Source organism: Mesitornis unicolor, unplaced genomic scaffold (assembly GCF_000695765.1).
Source record: "Mesitornis unicolor isolate BGI_N332 unplaced genomic scaffold, ASM69576v1 scaffold16458, whole genome shotgun sequence".
Taxonomy (NCBI): Eukaryota; Metazoa; Chordata; class Aves; order Mesitornithiformes; family Mesitornithidae; genus Mesitornis; species Mesitornis unicolor.
In genome coordinates, this window is record NW_010199932.1 from 24,210 (window position 1) to 41,519 (window position 17,310).

A 17,310-nucleotide genomic window follows, 5' to 3' on the forward strand; every position below is an offset into this window, starting at 1 on the left:
TGGAGAAGAAAGCAGGGATGGTGACTGGTCAATACTGGATGCAGAACTACACAGGAGGCAAGACAGCAAGCTCCTGTGCCACCTCATCACATACCCTGAATAGAGCTGAGAGGTCAATACCTCATTTTGGAGGCAAATGGGCCAGACTGACTGAGGGGATAACAGACAGGTATTTTTCTTGAACGCCTTCTGGCTGAGGTGGCCTGGATTGGCTCTTAGGGAGCCCATGAACACCAGTTCTGACTGAGCCAGAAGGGTCATGGCTTCCTCCTCTGCAAAAAAACCCAACCTTTATCTTACTCTCCCAAAGGCAACAGGCAGCCCTTAAAGCCTCTGGCCCAGATGACCAGGTCTGCAGACTGAACTCGCGTCCCCATCCCAACATGTAGAGTGTCACCTCTCTGACAGCTCTCCCTGCGCTCCTCAGGAAACTGCATCCCCTTCCTGAACACCCTCCTGAAATGTCCCAGTGGGGCACTGAAGGGCTGTCTCGGAGCCTGCCCATGATGTCTGGAAAAGCTGTGGTAGATCCTTTGGCTCCCTGGGCTTTCCAACAGTGACCTCGCTACCGCAAGTAGCTCAGCCTCCCCAAGGCCATGCAGGCAGCCCCTGCTCCTCTGCCAGCTCTTGGGGGTTCACGTCAGCAACAGCGCAGGGCCATGTCCCTGTAACTGTAACGGGAGGACTCCTCCAGTGTGCAGAGGTGGTTCCTGACCCTGGCAGTAGCTGCGGTGTCCTGAAATGTCACTGCACGGCACTGCTGAGGTGCGTCCTGACCTTCTCAAGCTGGTGTACCCTAAAACCAGTACAAACAGTGTGAGGTCTCATCAAAGGTTGCAACATCTGGGCAAATGTATTTACTGCAGTGGCTCAAAGGATAAATTAGAAATAAATAGAAGGGAAGGTGAACTGGCCAAACTAATGTGTATGGTCTGTGCTGTACAGACTCTTCCCACATGTGGAAGCCACTGGCACCCAATGGGCTCATGGGGCCATGGCTTAGCAAGGCTCTGCTGGGCTCAGCAGCGTGCAAATTGTACAGGGAGGGAGTTGGGGGACAGAAATCTTTCATTCAGGAGTGACAGGGACTGCTGAAAATTGGTATCAGATCATTATTTCATCACACATTTCTGCAGACCATTGCAGTGGTCAGAACGGCTGCCAGGATTTTGGGAAAGAGGCCCCAGCTCCTTGCAGCCTCACAACCTCCCCGTGCTGAAGTGTGGCTCAGACACATGGGCTTCATGGCTGATGTGGCTGGGAAAGACCTCAACTGTGTGAAGCTCCCAGCCCATGAATTCGGGTCTAGCCAGTCATTATGGACCCTTCTCAAATTCTTAATCTACTGCGTTCCTGACTCTTTCTAAAATGCAGGAGAACAGAAAAACTGGTAATTACATCAGCTAAAACAGAATCACACAAATCAGGGCTGAAAAGGAACTGGAGACATTAGGAGCTTTTCTGGGACAGACATGGATGGAGCAGACTGAGTCCAGGAAGAATCAAAAGCTAACCCAGGGCAGGACCGGACACTAAGCAGTTAGGAAAGTTGATGGTAGAAAGGCAATCGGTACCTGTGATGGCCTTGCTTCCTGGGGATCCAGAATTTGGAGCGCGGAACATCTGGGACTGGGATGCCGGTGGGACGCCGGACGGGGTGCGGTGCAGGAGGGTGGAACATCGGTTTATGGAAGCCGGTGTTTTTTTGCTGGATTGGCTCGTCTGCGTCTTCACTGCCACGAAGAGTGGAGATCGAGAGAACTCTGGATATGAACACTCAGAACTAGTGCCTGGACAGTCAGTCAGCTCCCAGACCGTGTGCCTTCTGGGAGGGTTGCTTTCTAACAGCCACGCTCACCAATCCCTTGCATGGGGACCTGCAGTGACTGTGGATCCACCGATCCCACGTGACAAAACTGCCTTCCCCGCTCCCCCGAGGGGACAGACCCTCACAGTTGTTAGTTCCCGTCCACACCTTGAACTGCCACCTGATCAACCCATTCCAAAAAAATCCTGGAGCACTGTTTGGGTGCCATGGCCTGGCTGGGTGTACCTGCATCTCTGCCCTCCATTTCTATGTATGTAAGACGATGAATTTTGAAAGCAAGTTTCTCATCAGAGCTCTAAACAGGGGAAGTTTACACCTTTGTTACTTCAGCCTTGCATAAATCCTAGAGATCTCCAGCTACGTTCTTTGTCTCAATAACCAAATACAAAGGAAAGGGGGCTGTTGGTGATGGAAGGGAATTAGGAGGCAGAGTTCTCATCCTGCAAGTCAGGAAAGGCCTCTTTCCCCCCGTCTCCAGACAAATACTGGTGACACGTGGAGAAATTCGGAGTATTACCGGGATATTCTCTTTGAAGGTATCTACATTTTGGTCTCTGCAATGCACAGTGAGGATCACCAGGAATTTTCAATGCCAAAAGCCGTATGAAAAACCTCTGTGAGGACAGCCCTTTGCCTAGGCCACATGGATCAAGACAACAACTACGAAAATGGAGAAACCACCTAACAACCCCCTTCATTCCTCAGTGGCTTCTTCCATGGAAATTCAGATGTCTCCTGAAGCCCAAGTCCCACTCCAACCATCTGCAATGAAGAACCAAGGTTCACGTAACCCACAGCCCAAGCTGACTACCAGTAATTTCTACAGTGATATTTCATCATTTTTAGGAGAAGAGTCACCCAGGCTGGGACTGGCTGCTCATTTCCAAAATCCCACGAGCCGTTTTACACCTCGGAAGTGAAGTGACTTCATCTTACCCTGTCAGCAGCACTGGAGTGTGAGGATGTGTGCATCCAAAGAGGCCTGCAAACAGATACTCAAAGCAAACAGGGTTTTTTTGCTTCTTTTGATCCGATCCACAGCTCCAAGACGACATTTCCTGCAAACATTAGTGCACTTCTGCAGGTGGTTCTGCTCTAGGTTTTCTCATAATTTAGGTGAAGATATTTCTCCCTCTCTTTGGTCTCTGGCCAGCTGAATATGCAGTAGGTTTGCTTCTGCTTTCTACACTTCCTTTCCATCTCCATGGATAATCCTCCTCCAGTTGCTGCCAGACTGACAGCAAAAATGTAGTCAGATATGGCAATCTTCTGCTTATGCGTCACTTAGTTTTCTACGAGGCCCATTCCCACCAACTGCCTCTGTAGGATGCTAATAATTCATTGAAAAAAAGCTTTAGATGACAAATACCCTCAAAAGACTCTGTAACACAGGTAGAGACGATCATGCATCTCCTCTGTTCAGCTCCTGAAGTCATCTTCACTGTGGAACTCACTGCTGCAGGCTCATGAAAAGGCCAAGTTCAAGATATCTCCAAAAATGAAAAGACTGCATTGCTGAATGGTTACAAAAACGTCCTGCCTCAAAATCTGGAGCTGGACAGCAAGACAGGGGACAGACAATCCCACAACTGCTCTATGAAGTTTTTTAAACTTTCTCAGAGAGCACCTGAGAGACACCCCAGTTGAGGCTGATGTACTGGAGAAGGGAGGGCAGGAGAGGAGTGATGAGGAGGGCAAGTCTCACCGAATGACCTCCAGTCACTTGGTAAACTGAGCGCACTGTGCACACAGAATGGCACCTGGTGTGCTAAAGAATACAGATGATGCAGTGATACTTAAAAGATACTTTCCACCTTGGCAGCAGGAAAGAGCTTGGTCATTGCTGTGCTCGGTCACGACGGCTGTAGAGGAGCTCCCAGGGCAATGATGCAGCTGAAAAGACTGAGGTACTCCTTGGGTATGCAACTGGGCACTTCCAGAGGGGATCAGACACTGTTAGTGCTCAGTTCCTTCACCAGACCCAGTGCTGGTGCATGCCCTTCACAGAGGTAGTTAACAGACTTGAGAATAACCAGATGAGAAGGCAAGTGGATAAATAAAGGACAAGAACAGCCTGGCTTACAGTGGAAACAGCAACTCACTCCTCTGGCTTAACTGGGAGCTTAGTCACTATGGAGTGACTCGACAGCAGGCTATGCAAAGGTCTAGAAAGGACAGAAATTTGTACCTTAGCCCTCCTTCACCTAGCAGACGAAGTTATAAATAGGATCCAGTGTCTGAAAGCTACAGCTGTATATTTTTAGTGTTAATTTAGTGAGAGTATTAATTCATCAAAATAATTACCTTAAGAGGCTGCTGTATTTTCTGTCACTCTTCTCTTCAAGATTAGGTGTCTCTCTAAAACATATACGTGAGCAGTAAAATCAAGGCAATCCTATAGCATGTGTCACTCCAGTTAGTCCACAGATTGATCAGTGGTCCCTCCTGGCTTTCCTGTCTTTGGTAAGGTCTTCAAGCCCCGTGAGTGGCAAGCAGAAAACCTGGCAGATGTTTCAACACGTCTCCTCAAAAGACACATAAATCCACGCACCACCACAATGAACCACCACAACAGAACAGGGATCACGTTGTCTCAGTAACTTTGCTTTTTCCAGGTAAAAATTCTGGCAAATAACTTGTGTATCGCATTTTTACAGAAAGATCTTGTCAGGATGGGTAAGGAACCATTTGGATGGTTCAGATGGAATTACACCATCACCTCTGGAGAAAAACCTATCTTTAATGAACATGATGACAGTGGTCTGAAATTCAATATGCTGAATGGAAACCTCTGCTACTGGAAAAAAGGACTTTCCAGAGGAAAACCCCAGTGCTCAAACCTATCAAATTCTGCTGCTTTACACAAATATCGCCAGTGAAGCCTGTTGCTAAGGCACTGTGGGATCAGAGAGTGGGAAAAGCATATGAATCCACAGATTTCACTCACTGAGATGGAGGAAGCAAAGACACACCACCCAACTGGAATCTGGATCTGTTTTTTTCTTTCTTAGGCAGAACCTGTGTGGAAACTACCAAAAAGGATCCCTTTTCCTAAAAGAAAAAGCCATGATGGCAGCTGCCTTTAAGAAACATTTGAGCTTAAGCACTTTTGATGAACAAATTGTATCCAGCATCCTTCACATTAAGAGAAGAAATTGAGCAGAGAGGCTTCATGAACTTCCTTGAGCACCTCAGGTGTCAGGGTGGATGTAAGTCTGTCTGTCCCCTGTTGAGGCAAATACATTCATGGGGCTGGCAGGGCAGGGTCTTCAACAGTGAGGGCCCATCTCACAGACCCTGAGAGGCAAGACAGGACCAGAGATGACAGCCAGGTTCAACCAAGAGTCCACATGATCAGTAAGTTTGCGGTGATGAGACAGGGCTGTGGTCAAGCCAGAAAGTCAGCCCACAGGTCAAGGGCAGGATCAGCTTTGGTGAGGATAACCAGGGCCAGACACATACCAGCCATCATCAGGGAGGTCCAGAGTGATGAGACAGGGTTGACATCAAGCTGAGAAGTCAGTTTACAGGTTGGGATACAGACCAATGGGATCCAGTGTCAGGCATGGGCACATCTGCAACAGAGCTGGAGATAACATCCTGCAGCGTAGCTCAGGCTGGTGCTGATGATCCAGAGCTGAGCTGAAATAGGGAGTCTGAATGTGGGCAGAGGCCCCGTGTGAGGCTGGTCAGGGACATTATGACCTATTAGTGCACTCAGAGTCCTGACATCACCTGGATTTTCAACCTGGGAGCAACAGACATGGATAGCTGTGCAGATTTTAGTGCTCTCACCACATACTTCCATGACCAGGGAGTCTGTTGCCTTATCTGGAGTTACCAGAAGATGATGAGGTGAGCACACACTCCTGACCCTGGCCTTGCCAAGCTAAAACCCACTCTTGGTGGCTTTTCTAGCCAGTCCACATCCCAAACGCACGAGGTTTTCTCTGCACTGCAAACTCATCATCCAAGAGCAACCACAATAGCCCAGCCCCCTGCAAATGTGGCTAAATCAGTTCCATCTTCCAGAGCAGACAGAGCCTGGAGGAGGACAGAGAGAAACCTCTGAACCCTCCCCCTGCGCACCTCACTTCAGTGGCATTCCTAAAACTGGGACAATGAACGTGCCTACAACCCACTTTTTTTGGAAACAGCCTCTGACACCCTTCTTAGAAACAGTGAATAGGCTGACAGAAACAGAATACGTATTTTAAAAGAGTAATAGCCCAGTTCTAAGCATATGACAAAGCCCCTACTCCTCACTGACAAAAGGGGACTTTTGAAGGAGACATTTGGCATTAACAATTCCAGGGAACTCCACAGCAGAGCTCTTTTCCAGACAGCAGCTATCCAGCAGCACTGACCAAAAATTATCCTGCAAGGTCCTATTGACCCTGCAGGATGAGTCTTTGTTTTAGCCCTATTTCAACGAATTTTTATCCATTATCACAGAAAACCAGAAAGACAGGCTCTGAAAGGAAAGCTTGCACTCAGAGACACCCAGAAAGCTGGACTGGTAATGCTGAAGCTTTTCCTTACCCGTTCCCACTATGGCTATTTTTTCTCAGCATTTGCCTTATAAGCACAAGAACAAGACTAGGGTAAAGACAAAGCCTCAGATTTACTTCTTCTGGCTGCTAGGGCTCGAGAAAAGCCAGCTGTGCTTTTCAGAAGCCATGTGTTTACAGCTGCCTCACAGGACCCTGGTTTAGAGCAAGAGCAGAGTCAGAGCAGTTGAAAGGTGGAGGATGTACCAGCCAACCTGCCTTGGGAACTAAACATACCCTCTCATCATATGCTCATCAGGGTTAGTGGTTTGTAAATTGTAAATCTTACTGGTCATGGGAACTAGGAGCAGAAAATAAAAGGTTGAAATAAAAAAAGGAAAAAGAAAAATTTATGGGGAGGGGGTTAAACCTCATGAAAACATTATCCTGATCTGATCCTAAGTGTCCCCATAGTTAAAGATATTTGCTGGAAAGACTGGAAACCCATTTGCACATCTCAGTGACTGCTGGCCTAGTGTGCAGCAGGGGGAGATTCTTTTGCTTTCACAGAGGTTACTGCAGAAACCATGGTGCAAGCATGGCTTCAACCCCAGCATTCAAAAGAGTGTGCCTCCTCCTCCTCCCAAACTGGCTTCTGGTAGTGAAAAAGGGGGCATCAGGGCCCTGCAGCTGCAGAGGGAGAAGGGCAGGATCTGCGTGGACCATTGGTATCTGCAGTCAGACCTGCAGGGCCCACTTCAGGCAAAAACCTTTCAGAGAGGAGCTGTTGTGTTTTTCCTTTACACTGGATACCCTGGACTGGCCCAGCAGCTGCAGCTCATTGCTACAGACGGCTGTGAGGGTGGGGAGATGATACCCATAGCAATAAATCCCCTTGAAATGGGAAGCACTGGGAAGGTATCTGCTCGTGCTGACAGCCCTCACAGCACACTGCTCCTCAGCTGTTCCACAGCGTGGAGCAGAGACAGCAAACCCTTGGTGTCTGAGGGCCCATCTGTACTGGGAGACTGACCTACTGATCACCACCAATGGCTTTACTGAGGACCTGAAAACCCCTGAATTAAAAGGTGCTGTTTGGGTGTACAGGGATGTTTAGGAATAGCTGTTATGTGTGCAATCACAAGCACTGGGTTAGTTCCCTTGGGCAGATGGGAGACAGCAAGACCAACACTGTGTCAATTGTGGTAGAGGTATTTTATGCCATACACCTTCCACCACGACCTTGGTTCATCTCCATGCCCCAAAGAACCTGCATGGGAGCCACCAAGCCACCTTAAAGTGATAGTTTGGTGGACCATGTTCCCAAATTGTTTCTATAGGTGCCTAAAACCAAAGTTGCCTTCTTATAATAACTCAAAAACTGAAGTGTAATATGGGGAGGAAGGTGTGTGCACTCCCTCTGCTGGCTGCGGATGAGTGGCTAAAGAAACCCATCACGCTAACGAGCTCAGCTCATCCACCCTCAGCATCAGCCAAAACACTGGCAGTCGGATGGACACGGGCAAAGAGCAACCACGCTGGCTCACAGCACTAAAACTGCAATAAAGCTATGAAAAAAGCATGAAATTCAGGTGTCAAGAACTTCTCTACAATCTTTTAAAGCACCCAAAACCAGCATGTAGCGAGAATTTCTTTCAACTGTTTTACTAGAATTTGGTACTGAATTACACTTAATTGCTCATTAAACCTCCCCCTACTTTGTCTGGGGAGTGCAGACCGTAGTGTTACGTAGGATGCTGAGAACTGCCTTTTCTCGAGCTCCCTGAAATAAATATTTCATTGACTGTGATATAGTAGCAAGCTGCCAAGGTCATTTACATGATTTTGAAACCCAGTTTTAACTCAGTGTCTGAAATAATTTCTCAGAAGCTTGTCAGAAAGAAGCTTCTCCCCTATCATGTGATTTAGGAGAGTCTAAAAATTTTGTGCATTGCTTCAGTTAAACAACAAGATAAAATACCATATCCTCAAGGAATGCATCTAGAATTGCATGGACTTTGGTAAAAATTCAGTGACATTACAGTCACTGTGTCCCTCTGAGAGGAGGTTCCAGCTCAGCTTCACGGTGCCCTGGTCAGCACGCGACCGAGGTCCTGCCAGCTGCAATCCTACAGCTCCAGTGGAAGGAACCACAAGAACGATCCTCTCTCCTGCAACCCTCGTGTTTGCCACCAGCCACCGAACACCACAGTTTGTAATGAAATGATCTCCAGCAGGATACTCACTAATAGGCGCGTGCAGCGCCACGTGCTCTTGGTAGGGAGTGTAGTATTTGTACTGCTTGCCGCAGAATTCACAGGTGTAATTGCCAGTTTCTGTGAAGATAAAACAAATGCAAAGATCAGAAAGGAGTGCAGCACCTTCTCACACCATCACTGACTTCCTGGCTTTTTATACAGAAACTGGCCAGGTGACAAAAACTGAGCATATTCGTCACGCACTCAGAACTTATCTGCCCTGTAACTCACACATCCTTTTCCCCAGCAAAGGAAACAGTTAAAGCCAGTGTCCAGAGTGAGGGACTGTGCATAAAAGGTCCAGCAGAACTGAACAAGCTACAGGAGATCACCCAAAATTACAGCAAGTGAGTGTGCAGAACAAAGGAGAGAATCCATTTCTAAAGTCAGTGACACAGATGACACAGTTTTGTCTTCTGATTACAGACAGTGATGTGTGGACAACAGGAACAGCCAAACTGGGAAACAAGTTGTCAAGTGTAAGTCTTAATTACAGAACTTTTATGTTGGAATTGTAGATTTCTCTTGCAGGAGGAGGGGTTTTTCTGCAGTAACTGTGCTCCTTTGGGGGTACCTGAAATAACAAAGTGGTGTAACCACACACTGACACCTCCCCCTCCTGCCACTGCTGGGAGGTGCAGAACTGACAGCAAGCTGCAAGCCAAAGGGAAATCCTGGGTTTATCAACTATTTCCAAAACGGAGAATTCAGAGAAATGCTTTGGCAAAGCCTGGTCCTCTCCTTGTTTCGCTCTGATCTGTTTGATGAACTCACCACAAAGGTGAAGGCAATCACCTCCCAACTCTGCCAATACACCTTAAGGCCCTCTCTAACCACTGTCAGCTTGCTTTTCTCCTGAACTTTCCCTCTCTTCTCTTTGCAGAGCTCCTGAGCAGAAAACATCACCAAGCTGCATTTCTTAGGGCCAGGGCTGCTGGTGCTTGGTGTTCATTTGAACCTAAACTTATCTTTCAGCACCCCGAAGGTCCCAACACCTCTGAGCAATGCAGTGCTTTCTGGTTTTCCCAGAGGTACTCCAGCTAATGCCAGACTTGACATCTTGTGCTTTCTCTTTCCCATCGAAGCTGTGTAATAACTCATACTTGGACCAATCTTCTGGAACGGCTCTGGCTCCTCCTCCTTCACTTCATCTGCTGCTATGACGGCCTGGTCATAGGGGTCTGCAAGAGAACACAACCAGCAAGAGAGCTGACAACACCCTCAGGTTTTCCTTCTACAGCTGCACGGGCACTGAATGCTCCTGCATCTGTAATGACATTTCGATCTGTAACAAGATTTCAAGACAGGAATTATAAACCTAATGATCCCTCTGCCTGACTTGTCCCTCCTCCTGCTCCTCCTCTGGTGCCCCAAGCAGATATCGCACCCCTTCCAGATCAGTAACATGCCTTGTAGATAAATAGTGTTTAAAAAAATACAGAGAAAGACTGAACATTGCAAAGCCTGATTGATGTTTTCTGATTTTCTTCCAGTGCATCTCCTGTCTAACGATGCTGTACTATCTGAAAGTGGGCACAGTAATGCAGTCTGCAAGTCAGCTCACCAATACTGACCAGTATTTGTTATACCACCTACCAGCACAGCTAGCAACAAATCAGAACCCAACCCGTTTTAGAAAATAATTTAATTTATGCCTCGAACAATTCTCTAAATCACCAGAGACATGAAACACCGGCTTCTTTGGTTTTCAAAGGCCTGATCAATTGTATGTACAACAAAAGCCTGGTATCTGCTAGGGCTGGGCATCGACCTACTGCTGTACACACTGGGGGAGGGAGGGAGGGAGGATGCTCCTCTCCCGCTGCAATCAGTGACTAAACTCCCCTGACTCTTTCTAGTGTAGGACTGGACCTGCTGTGCCTGAATTACCGCACGTTTGAAAAGGTTTGTGAAATAAAGCACACGAAGGCTTACCTGCCCGGTTTTCTGGGGCCCCTTCCACACTAAAAACTAACACAGAATAAAAGAAGGAGGGGAAGAAACAAAACAGAAATTAAATCCTCTCAAATGGTCTTGTTTTCCTCCTGCATTTCACGCACCGCTTCAGCATATTTCAGCCCCACAGAATAAACCAGGCTTCGTGCCCCAGTCCCTCCTCTTCCCAGCAGCATCCACACAGGAACTCCTTGCGCATGCCCAGCCCTAACGTACACAGATTCTCAAGGCCTTTGTTCTGCCACTGTCACAGCCCCACGCCAAGTTCAGATGCGCAGCTGCCCCCACTTGTGTTTGCTAAGACAGAGCCAGCTCCTTGGAGGAACCCAGACAAACGGTGTCCTCGCAAGACACACGTGGAAGCCGCTTCCAAAGCCCTCTCGTAACCCTCGGCAGAGCTCCCTGAACCATAGCTATGAAGACACATTTCTGACAGGAGCAGACACCTCCATCTCACAGTAGCTTTCAGCCCCAGCAATTCAATTTTGGCTCCCCGCAGGAGGAAAGGAGCTTGTGGTGGTGCCCTGCGAGGGAACGCTGGCTGTTCTCAGAGCACGTCCAGATGTCCACATGTTCCAGTCACAAACAATTTTTCTGGACACTACATATTGTGAAAAACCACTTGCTTTGCCAAGACAGTCCAGACATTCAAAACGCTCTGCTTTCCAAGCAGCCTCTCTAAAGCTCTGCCAGGGCTCCCTCCTTGGCCAAGTGAGGAGCAATACCGACAGGCTTGTAGCAGATGCAGCGAGGGTTTGGAGTCAAGGAGCTTTAAATGTAAGTCTATGCTTCTGGGAAGCCAAAGACAGTATGTTGTTATTCTGTTTCCCCTGATGGAGAAGAAAGAAACACTGCTTTTGGAGGAGGGTGTCTGCTTCTGTCCGCGTCGCCAGCCTAGGCCACAGCTACATTCAGAGGAAAAACTGCCCTGTAAGGTCCACCGACAACTGCATCCGTTCACTACCACAGTGATAAGCAAGAGAAACAGCATTTCTCAACTCTGAAATGTGGCTTCTCACAGAGGAGCACATTGGGAACAACCCTGTGAAGTCAGAAACCAAAAGGCAACCAATTCTTGCCCAGTGAGCAGCCAGACTGACAATTTACCTTGAGGGACTCAGCTCTAAGCATATCCACCCTAACCATGAACCTCAACACAGACAGGAGGACTGCAAGGACTGCAGGTCCCACCAAAGGGTTTTATCTTGATGCACGCAAAGAGAATCAAGTGCAGCAAACTTCTTGCTGCAGCGCCCGTGGCCTGTGCCTCCACTGACAACGGCGAGCGAGCCACGCTGTGCAATGTCCACGTGTTCCCCAGCGACTTTTCATTCTAGTTTGGGCGTCTACGTGTCAGAACAGTACTCACCATCCACGGCATGCAGGTCTCTGTGCTCTTGGAAGCAGCTATAATATTTGTATTTTTTCCCGCAAATGTCACACGTGTACCTAAAATTGTCTGTTGGGAGAAGAAAACAGGCCATGTCAGAAACCTTGAGGTAAAAGGCAAGCACTCCAGATGACGCTGCTCTATCAGACACCCGCATGCAGCTACACTCATCCCACATGCTCTGTCAAATCTCTACGGCACACAGACAACCCACATTGACCCCCATGCCCCCCACACTCTGTGGCTTGGGGCATGTTAAGATTTGTTATTTGTGATCTCTGCAATCCTGTACAGCCTCCGTAAGAGCTCACAGCAGTGCAGAGCAGCAGGCTCTGCTGAAATCTCCTCTGGAAGTTCAGGGCTATGGTAGGCAAGTACTGGTCAGGATGGGGACAAACTGGCAGAAGTAAACACAGAGCCAACGTATGAGCTGCTACAAGCCAATGTCTCAATGTGCCAACTACACAGCATGGGCTGGATGTGCCTGCGTGCTCAAACCACACTTGCTTCTGCCTGATGACTGCTAACTGCATCCAAGATCCTCTGTGGGCACGTTATCAAAAACCAAACCAACGAGAACCAACAACCCAAACCACGCAGGACAGGAAGGCGCTGTGAAGAAGAGGACTGAGGGAGCCTGGTTCCCTATGTTTGTACCCTGGACACCCATCCTTCATCCCAGCAACAGCAGAGCCTCTTCACCACAGCTGTGCAGGGAAGACAAGACAGATGCCAAAAAGCTCGAGATGCTCGTGAATCCCTCCTGGTCTGAGTGGGACAAGGAATGAATGCCTTTGGCTCAGCTATCCCAGCGGTGTAAGAGGAAAAATTCACTTGTCAACCTGGGGCTTTTCCTCCTTCTATCTGCCATACACCCGGGTACACAGACTGACATCCGTAAGTACCCACCTCACTGGCTTGCATGCCACTGCCTTGCTGCAAACAAAGTAAACCACATCAGCTTGTGTAGCCACAGAGGATCTTCAACCTGATGTGGTTTACTTCACACCAGGAGCAAGCCAGGAGCGTGCACACCAACTACTGCAGCTGAGCTGGCGTTCAGTGCGCTCCCCTGCAGCAGCTCAGCTGTTTGTGTTCATGTAGCCGTATAATTGCAAAAGTAAAAGCCTTGATTTTACCTCTTCCACGCTGTGTTCAAACACACCAGAGTATGCACATTAAGCAAGCTTTTATTTTACTTCTCGATAATTGCCTATTTAAATTAAATAAATAATTTCAGCTAGGATAAGCTTTTATTTTACTTCTCGATAATTGCATATTTAAATTCAATAAATAATTTCAGCAAGGATGCACTGGTACAGTCCAATCGCTCACGTGGCTTCACCACTGCAGCCCATCAGCACTTGGGGCTTCAGCACTAAATGAAGGATCACTTCCCACCCCTTTATTCTGCTTGGCAGAATTAAAGTAGAAGCTATGGTGATCTGTAAGAGAAAAATGCCCAATATAAAAGGTGTTAAGCACCTGGGCACTGGAACTTCACTCCTGCTGCCAACAAATATCTGTATCTCAATCAGAGCACAAGCTCAAGCTATGGGATTTTTAAAAGTCCAGGCTGGAGAAGTGACAGAGCCCAGGTGTAGGCACTGAGATGAAAAGGTTTGGCTGCTTCAGACCATGCACTGCTTCAGGAAGAGCAGGAGGAGAGCAGAACACGACTGAGAGCACTCACGTGATGAAAGCACTGGTGGGTCACACTTAACTACATTTCAATACATATAATCTCATGCAGTCTCCTCCTGTGGTCATATCACGGTGCTGAGGGTCTCAGTCTACCCTGATCCTTTTTGACTACAAGAATCTAATGATCCCTAGTGAGTATCTGTGTATCTGCTGCAAACAAAATACAGTCAATTATAAGCAGAGAAAATTCCTAACGTGTCGTCAGTCATCAGTCCCGCATCGCTGGGTGTCCCAAAGACAAGAAACCAGCCTCCTTTTTGAAGTGTAATGAGCCATGCAGCAGATGAACTGAAGACTAATCCTTCAAATGAATACCAAATACGAAGTGCTTTCAATACCTCCGTTTGGAGGAAGAAAACTCTTATGGCCTTAGTTTTGAAGGGATGTGCTCAGTAAATAAGGACACTCATTAGAATAAAACTGAACGCCAGGCACAACGTCTCACAAACTCAAACAGGCATGGGTAGCTGTAGTCTCTATAAACGAGGAAAGATTGTGAGGATCTCGCTGTCAGCAGCTGGGACTCAAGGAGCAGACACTGGGTTCGGCCACGTCCTTCCCTAGGCAGTGTGGGGAAATGAAAATGTGATAAAAAGTATAAGAGCACCCCAAGGGAGCAGGGTTTTGCTTGTTTTGTTAGGGGGCTCTTTTCCCTATGGAAGAATGACCTCGAGATTACAGTGCAACAAGTCGTTATGAGAAGTAAGAATCTGTTCCAGCTGGTATTGGCTTCCTCGACTCTTTGAAGGGGGTAACACCCAGCAAACGGTGCCAAGGCTCACAGATGAGGTTCATGGAGAATCCAGAGGTATCAGGAGGCTGCTGATGTGCAGTAAGCTTTACCGGATCTGATCGATGGTCACTCTTCCAGTGCCAGACTTCTTCCTTCTTACCCAAAAAAGCTGCCCAATGCTTCCAGTAGTGACTTTCGTGGCTTTCTGAGCAAGGAACTCACTGAGCAGAATGAGTCTGTATGCTACTACTGTTCCTGCTCTGGGTTGTAACTACTACACCAAGGTAGACTCCAGCCAGGGCACCATGCTCAATGTATGTAACACCAGAGCTCTCATGGGAAGAGCTACGAGGGGCTCTGAGAGCTCAGCTGTGCCTGCAAGCCCCTACTGAAACCCTCATCCCGAAACCTCTGATGAGATGGTACCTGACACAGCCAATGCTACTGAAGCAAGTCTGCCCAGATTCAAGCTCTCTTCTATCACCACATAGATATTAACACACCAAAAGTAAAAAAACATACCAACAGGCACTATTAGGACTTGTTAAACTACAGGGGAAGGTAGCAGCGAGCCCACCAGCGCAGAGGTTCAGCGCTGTCCCTTACAGGAGCAGCCCTGCAGAGCACATCCTGGCTGCAGGCTGAGCAGTCCCCACATCACACTGCTGGAGGTTCAAAATGCTTAAACATCCAGCTAAAAACCAAACTCCAGCAAGTATCATTCCTTCTTCATGCTCGTGAGCCTTTCCAAGGGCAGCAGAGATTCCAGAAGGAGGGCTAAGGAGTAATGGCCTTATGTCAGCTCACATTTCATCTCATGAAATACATGCGCCAAAATACAGCATCACCTCTTACTAGAAAAGAAGGGAAGTGACAGCCGTGTCACAAGGCAGCTCCTCAGACATGAGAGCCTGACACACTGAGATGGCAAACGGGCAGGTTTTTCAAGTACCTCAAGAAATAACTCCATGGGACCTGAAAGCATTTTGACCATTGCAAGTGCTCCTCCAGTTAAAGACAGGGAATGGGAATGTGCTGCTCTTTTCTGCCTGTCCCTGCGGGCTGCTGCAGTGAAATACCCTGCCCTAGGGATGAGCAGCCAGGTCACCTTTCTGCCCAGATGTTACATTAAATATTTTGGGATTTTCTTCTTGTTTTGCTTCCAATATTCTGTAGTGAAGAAAGCACGTATTTCATTTTGGCAGGAAAGAGGGAGGGCAGAGGAGCCGTGCCCAGCAGTGGTAGGCAGAAGAGGCTTCTTTCCTTAGGGCACTCGGCTCAGGACCTCAGTGGGTTTTGCTCTAGAAACCCAGGAAGGGAACGACAGCAATCAGAAATCTGCTGAAAGGTCAGGACTTCTGTATCACAAGCTAAAAATACAGTGCAGGAATCGGAGACCACAAAAACTCTGTACAAACCAGTTTCCACTGGGCTCAAAGAGCTCTGTGCAGCACCCGAATTGGAAACAGCTACATCCATCATCCAGACGACATCCCTACAATGATGACAGTGCATCCCCGTAGGTCCAAAACGATGGGGTCTCCACACAGGGGGCTGCGGGGGCTCCTTAAGGACTTCTCCAAGGTCAAGCACAATTTTCACCAGACCCAGAATTCATCCTGACCTTTCAAATGGAAGAAGCCACAAAAGCTTCTTGATAGAGGAGCTCTCATGGCAACTACACACTCTGCAGATACTCCTGAATCCTAAGTGATCCTACCCTCACACAGCACTGCAGAAACAGCTCTTTAGTAGGGACACCCTTCAAATGTGGAAGGGTAAAACTGCTGAATGTAATTAGACAGCAATTTCTCCTAAAGTCCAACAGTTTTTAGGAATAGTTAGGAATAAATTATGGTCAAGGTAGCACCTTTACATCAGGTTTGAGAAGAGCAGAGGAAGCACCAAACCCCACAAACTCCGTGTTCCTGGCTCACCTTGGGAAATCAGATTTCCCAAGCAGTTCACAAAGCCCAGCAGCATCTCTGAAAGGGGAGGGGGCCGGATTTCTTACAGTTAAACCCACTGCAATATATTTATCTGTCATCTCTCTATTTGAGGTTGTGACATTTCTCCTCCTGACCAGGCTTTCCAAGTGAGGTTTATGCACAAGGAAGTAACAGCATCGTCCCTCCAGCCACGGCCAGCGGATCAGGGACGGTCCATGAGATGCTCTGGTGCTCAGTTTCACATTCCTTAACTGCTTCCTGAAAAATCTGCTGGCAGACGCTGGAGTCCTTGTGAGTCCTGCCGCTGATGAACACAGGGGTTGGAGCTGTGCAGCAGTGCCTGAAAACAGCATCATCTTTCCTGGCTGCCTCACTGAAAGGAACCACGAGCAGCTCCCAACACTCTTCAGTAAGAGCCAAAGCCACCACGACTGAACCACCTGATGCAAAGAGACAGCAAAGGCTGGCATTTTCGGAGACATGTGCTGCATGCTTGTCACTGGGAAACACCCTTCCGAGCTGTGTCCAGCGCACAGACTGTCTGAGCAGCCTCCCCAGAAGACCCACAGTGCAGCTACCGTTTCCTTACAACACAGCAGGGAGAAAATAAAACATCTGGGACCCTCACTTGCTTCTGTGGCTTCCACCCAGGGCAGCACAAAGACAGCTCTGGAGAGAGGCTTCTTCTCCCTTTCAGCAGCGCGAGGGGCACCTGGAGGCGAAGGGAAAGGAACACGTTTATGGCTTCCTAAGCTGGCAGGATATTCCCCACACAGGTTCACGGCCAATTCCTTTCACCTAACCCCTAGGCATCTTTAGGGGCTTCTTTTTAGATGCTGGACTGGCAGCGGGGAGAGGTAAAATGCAAGTCTGTAGACATAGAGCTTACTGCCTGCACACCTCCATCTCCTCCTCATTCCAACTCTGTTCCTGCATAGAGTTACGAGCTTTACACCTGCATTTTACAGCCACGTAGAGAGCTGCCAGTAAAACCAGTTGCCA

General features: G+C 48.1%; 1 protein-coding gene across 1 annotated transcript in view; it reads right to left on the reverse strand.

Moving 5' to 3' along the window:
• Positions 1–17,020, reverse strand: part of ZNF618 (zinc finger protein 618) — a gene marked incomplete at its 5' end in the record, with an annotated part of 41,223 nt that extends 24,203 nt beyond the window's left edge. Inside the window, 7 exons of the mRNA XM_010189585.1 lie at positions 1,242–1,257; positions 1,575–1,763; positions 8,565–8,654; positions 9,680–9,757; positions 10,512–10,547; positions 11,902–11,991; positions 16,937–17,020. Of these exons, the coding sequence (XP_010187887.1) occupies positions 1,242–1,257; positions 1,575–1,763; positions 8,565–8,654; positions 9,680–9,757; positions 10,512–10,547; positions 11,902–11,991; positions 16,937–17,020 (583 nt within the window). The remainder of the gene's footprint in view (positions 1–1,241; positions 1,258–1,574; positions 1,764–8,564; positions 8,655–9,679; positions 9,758–10,511; positions 10,548–11,901; positions 11,992–16,936) is intronic.
• Between the last annotated feature and the right edge of the window lie 290 nt (positions 17,021–17,310).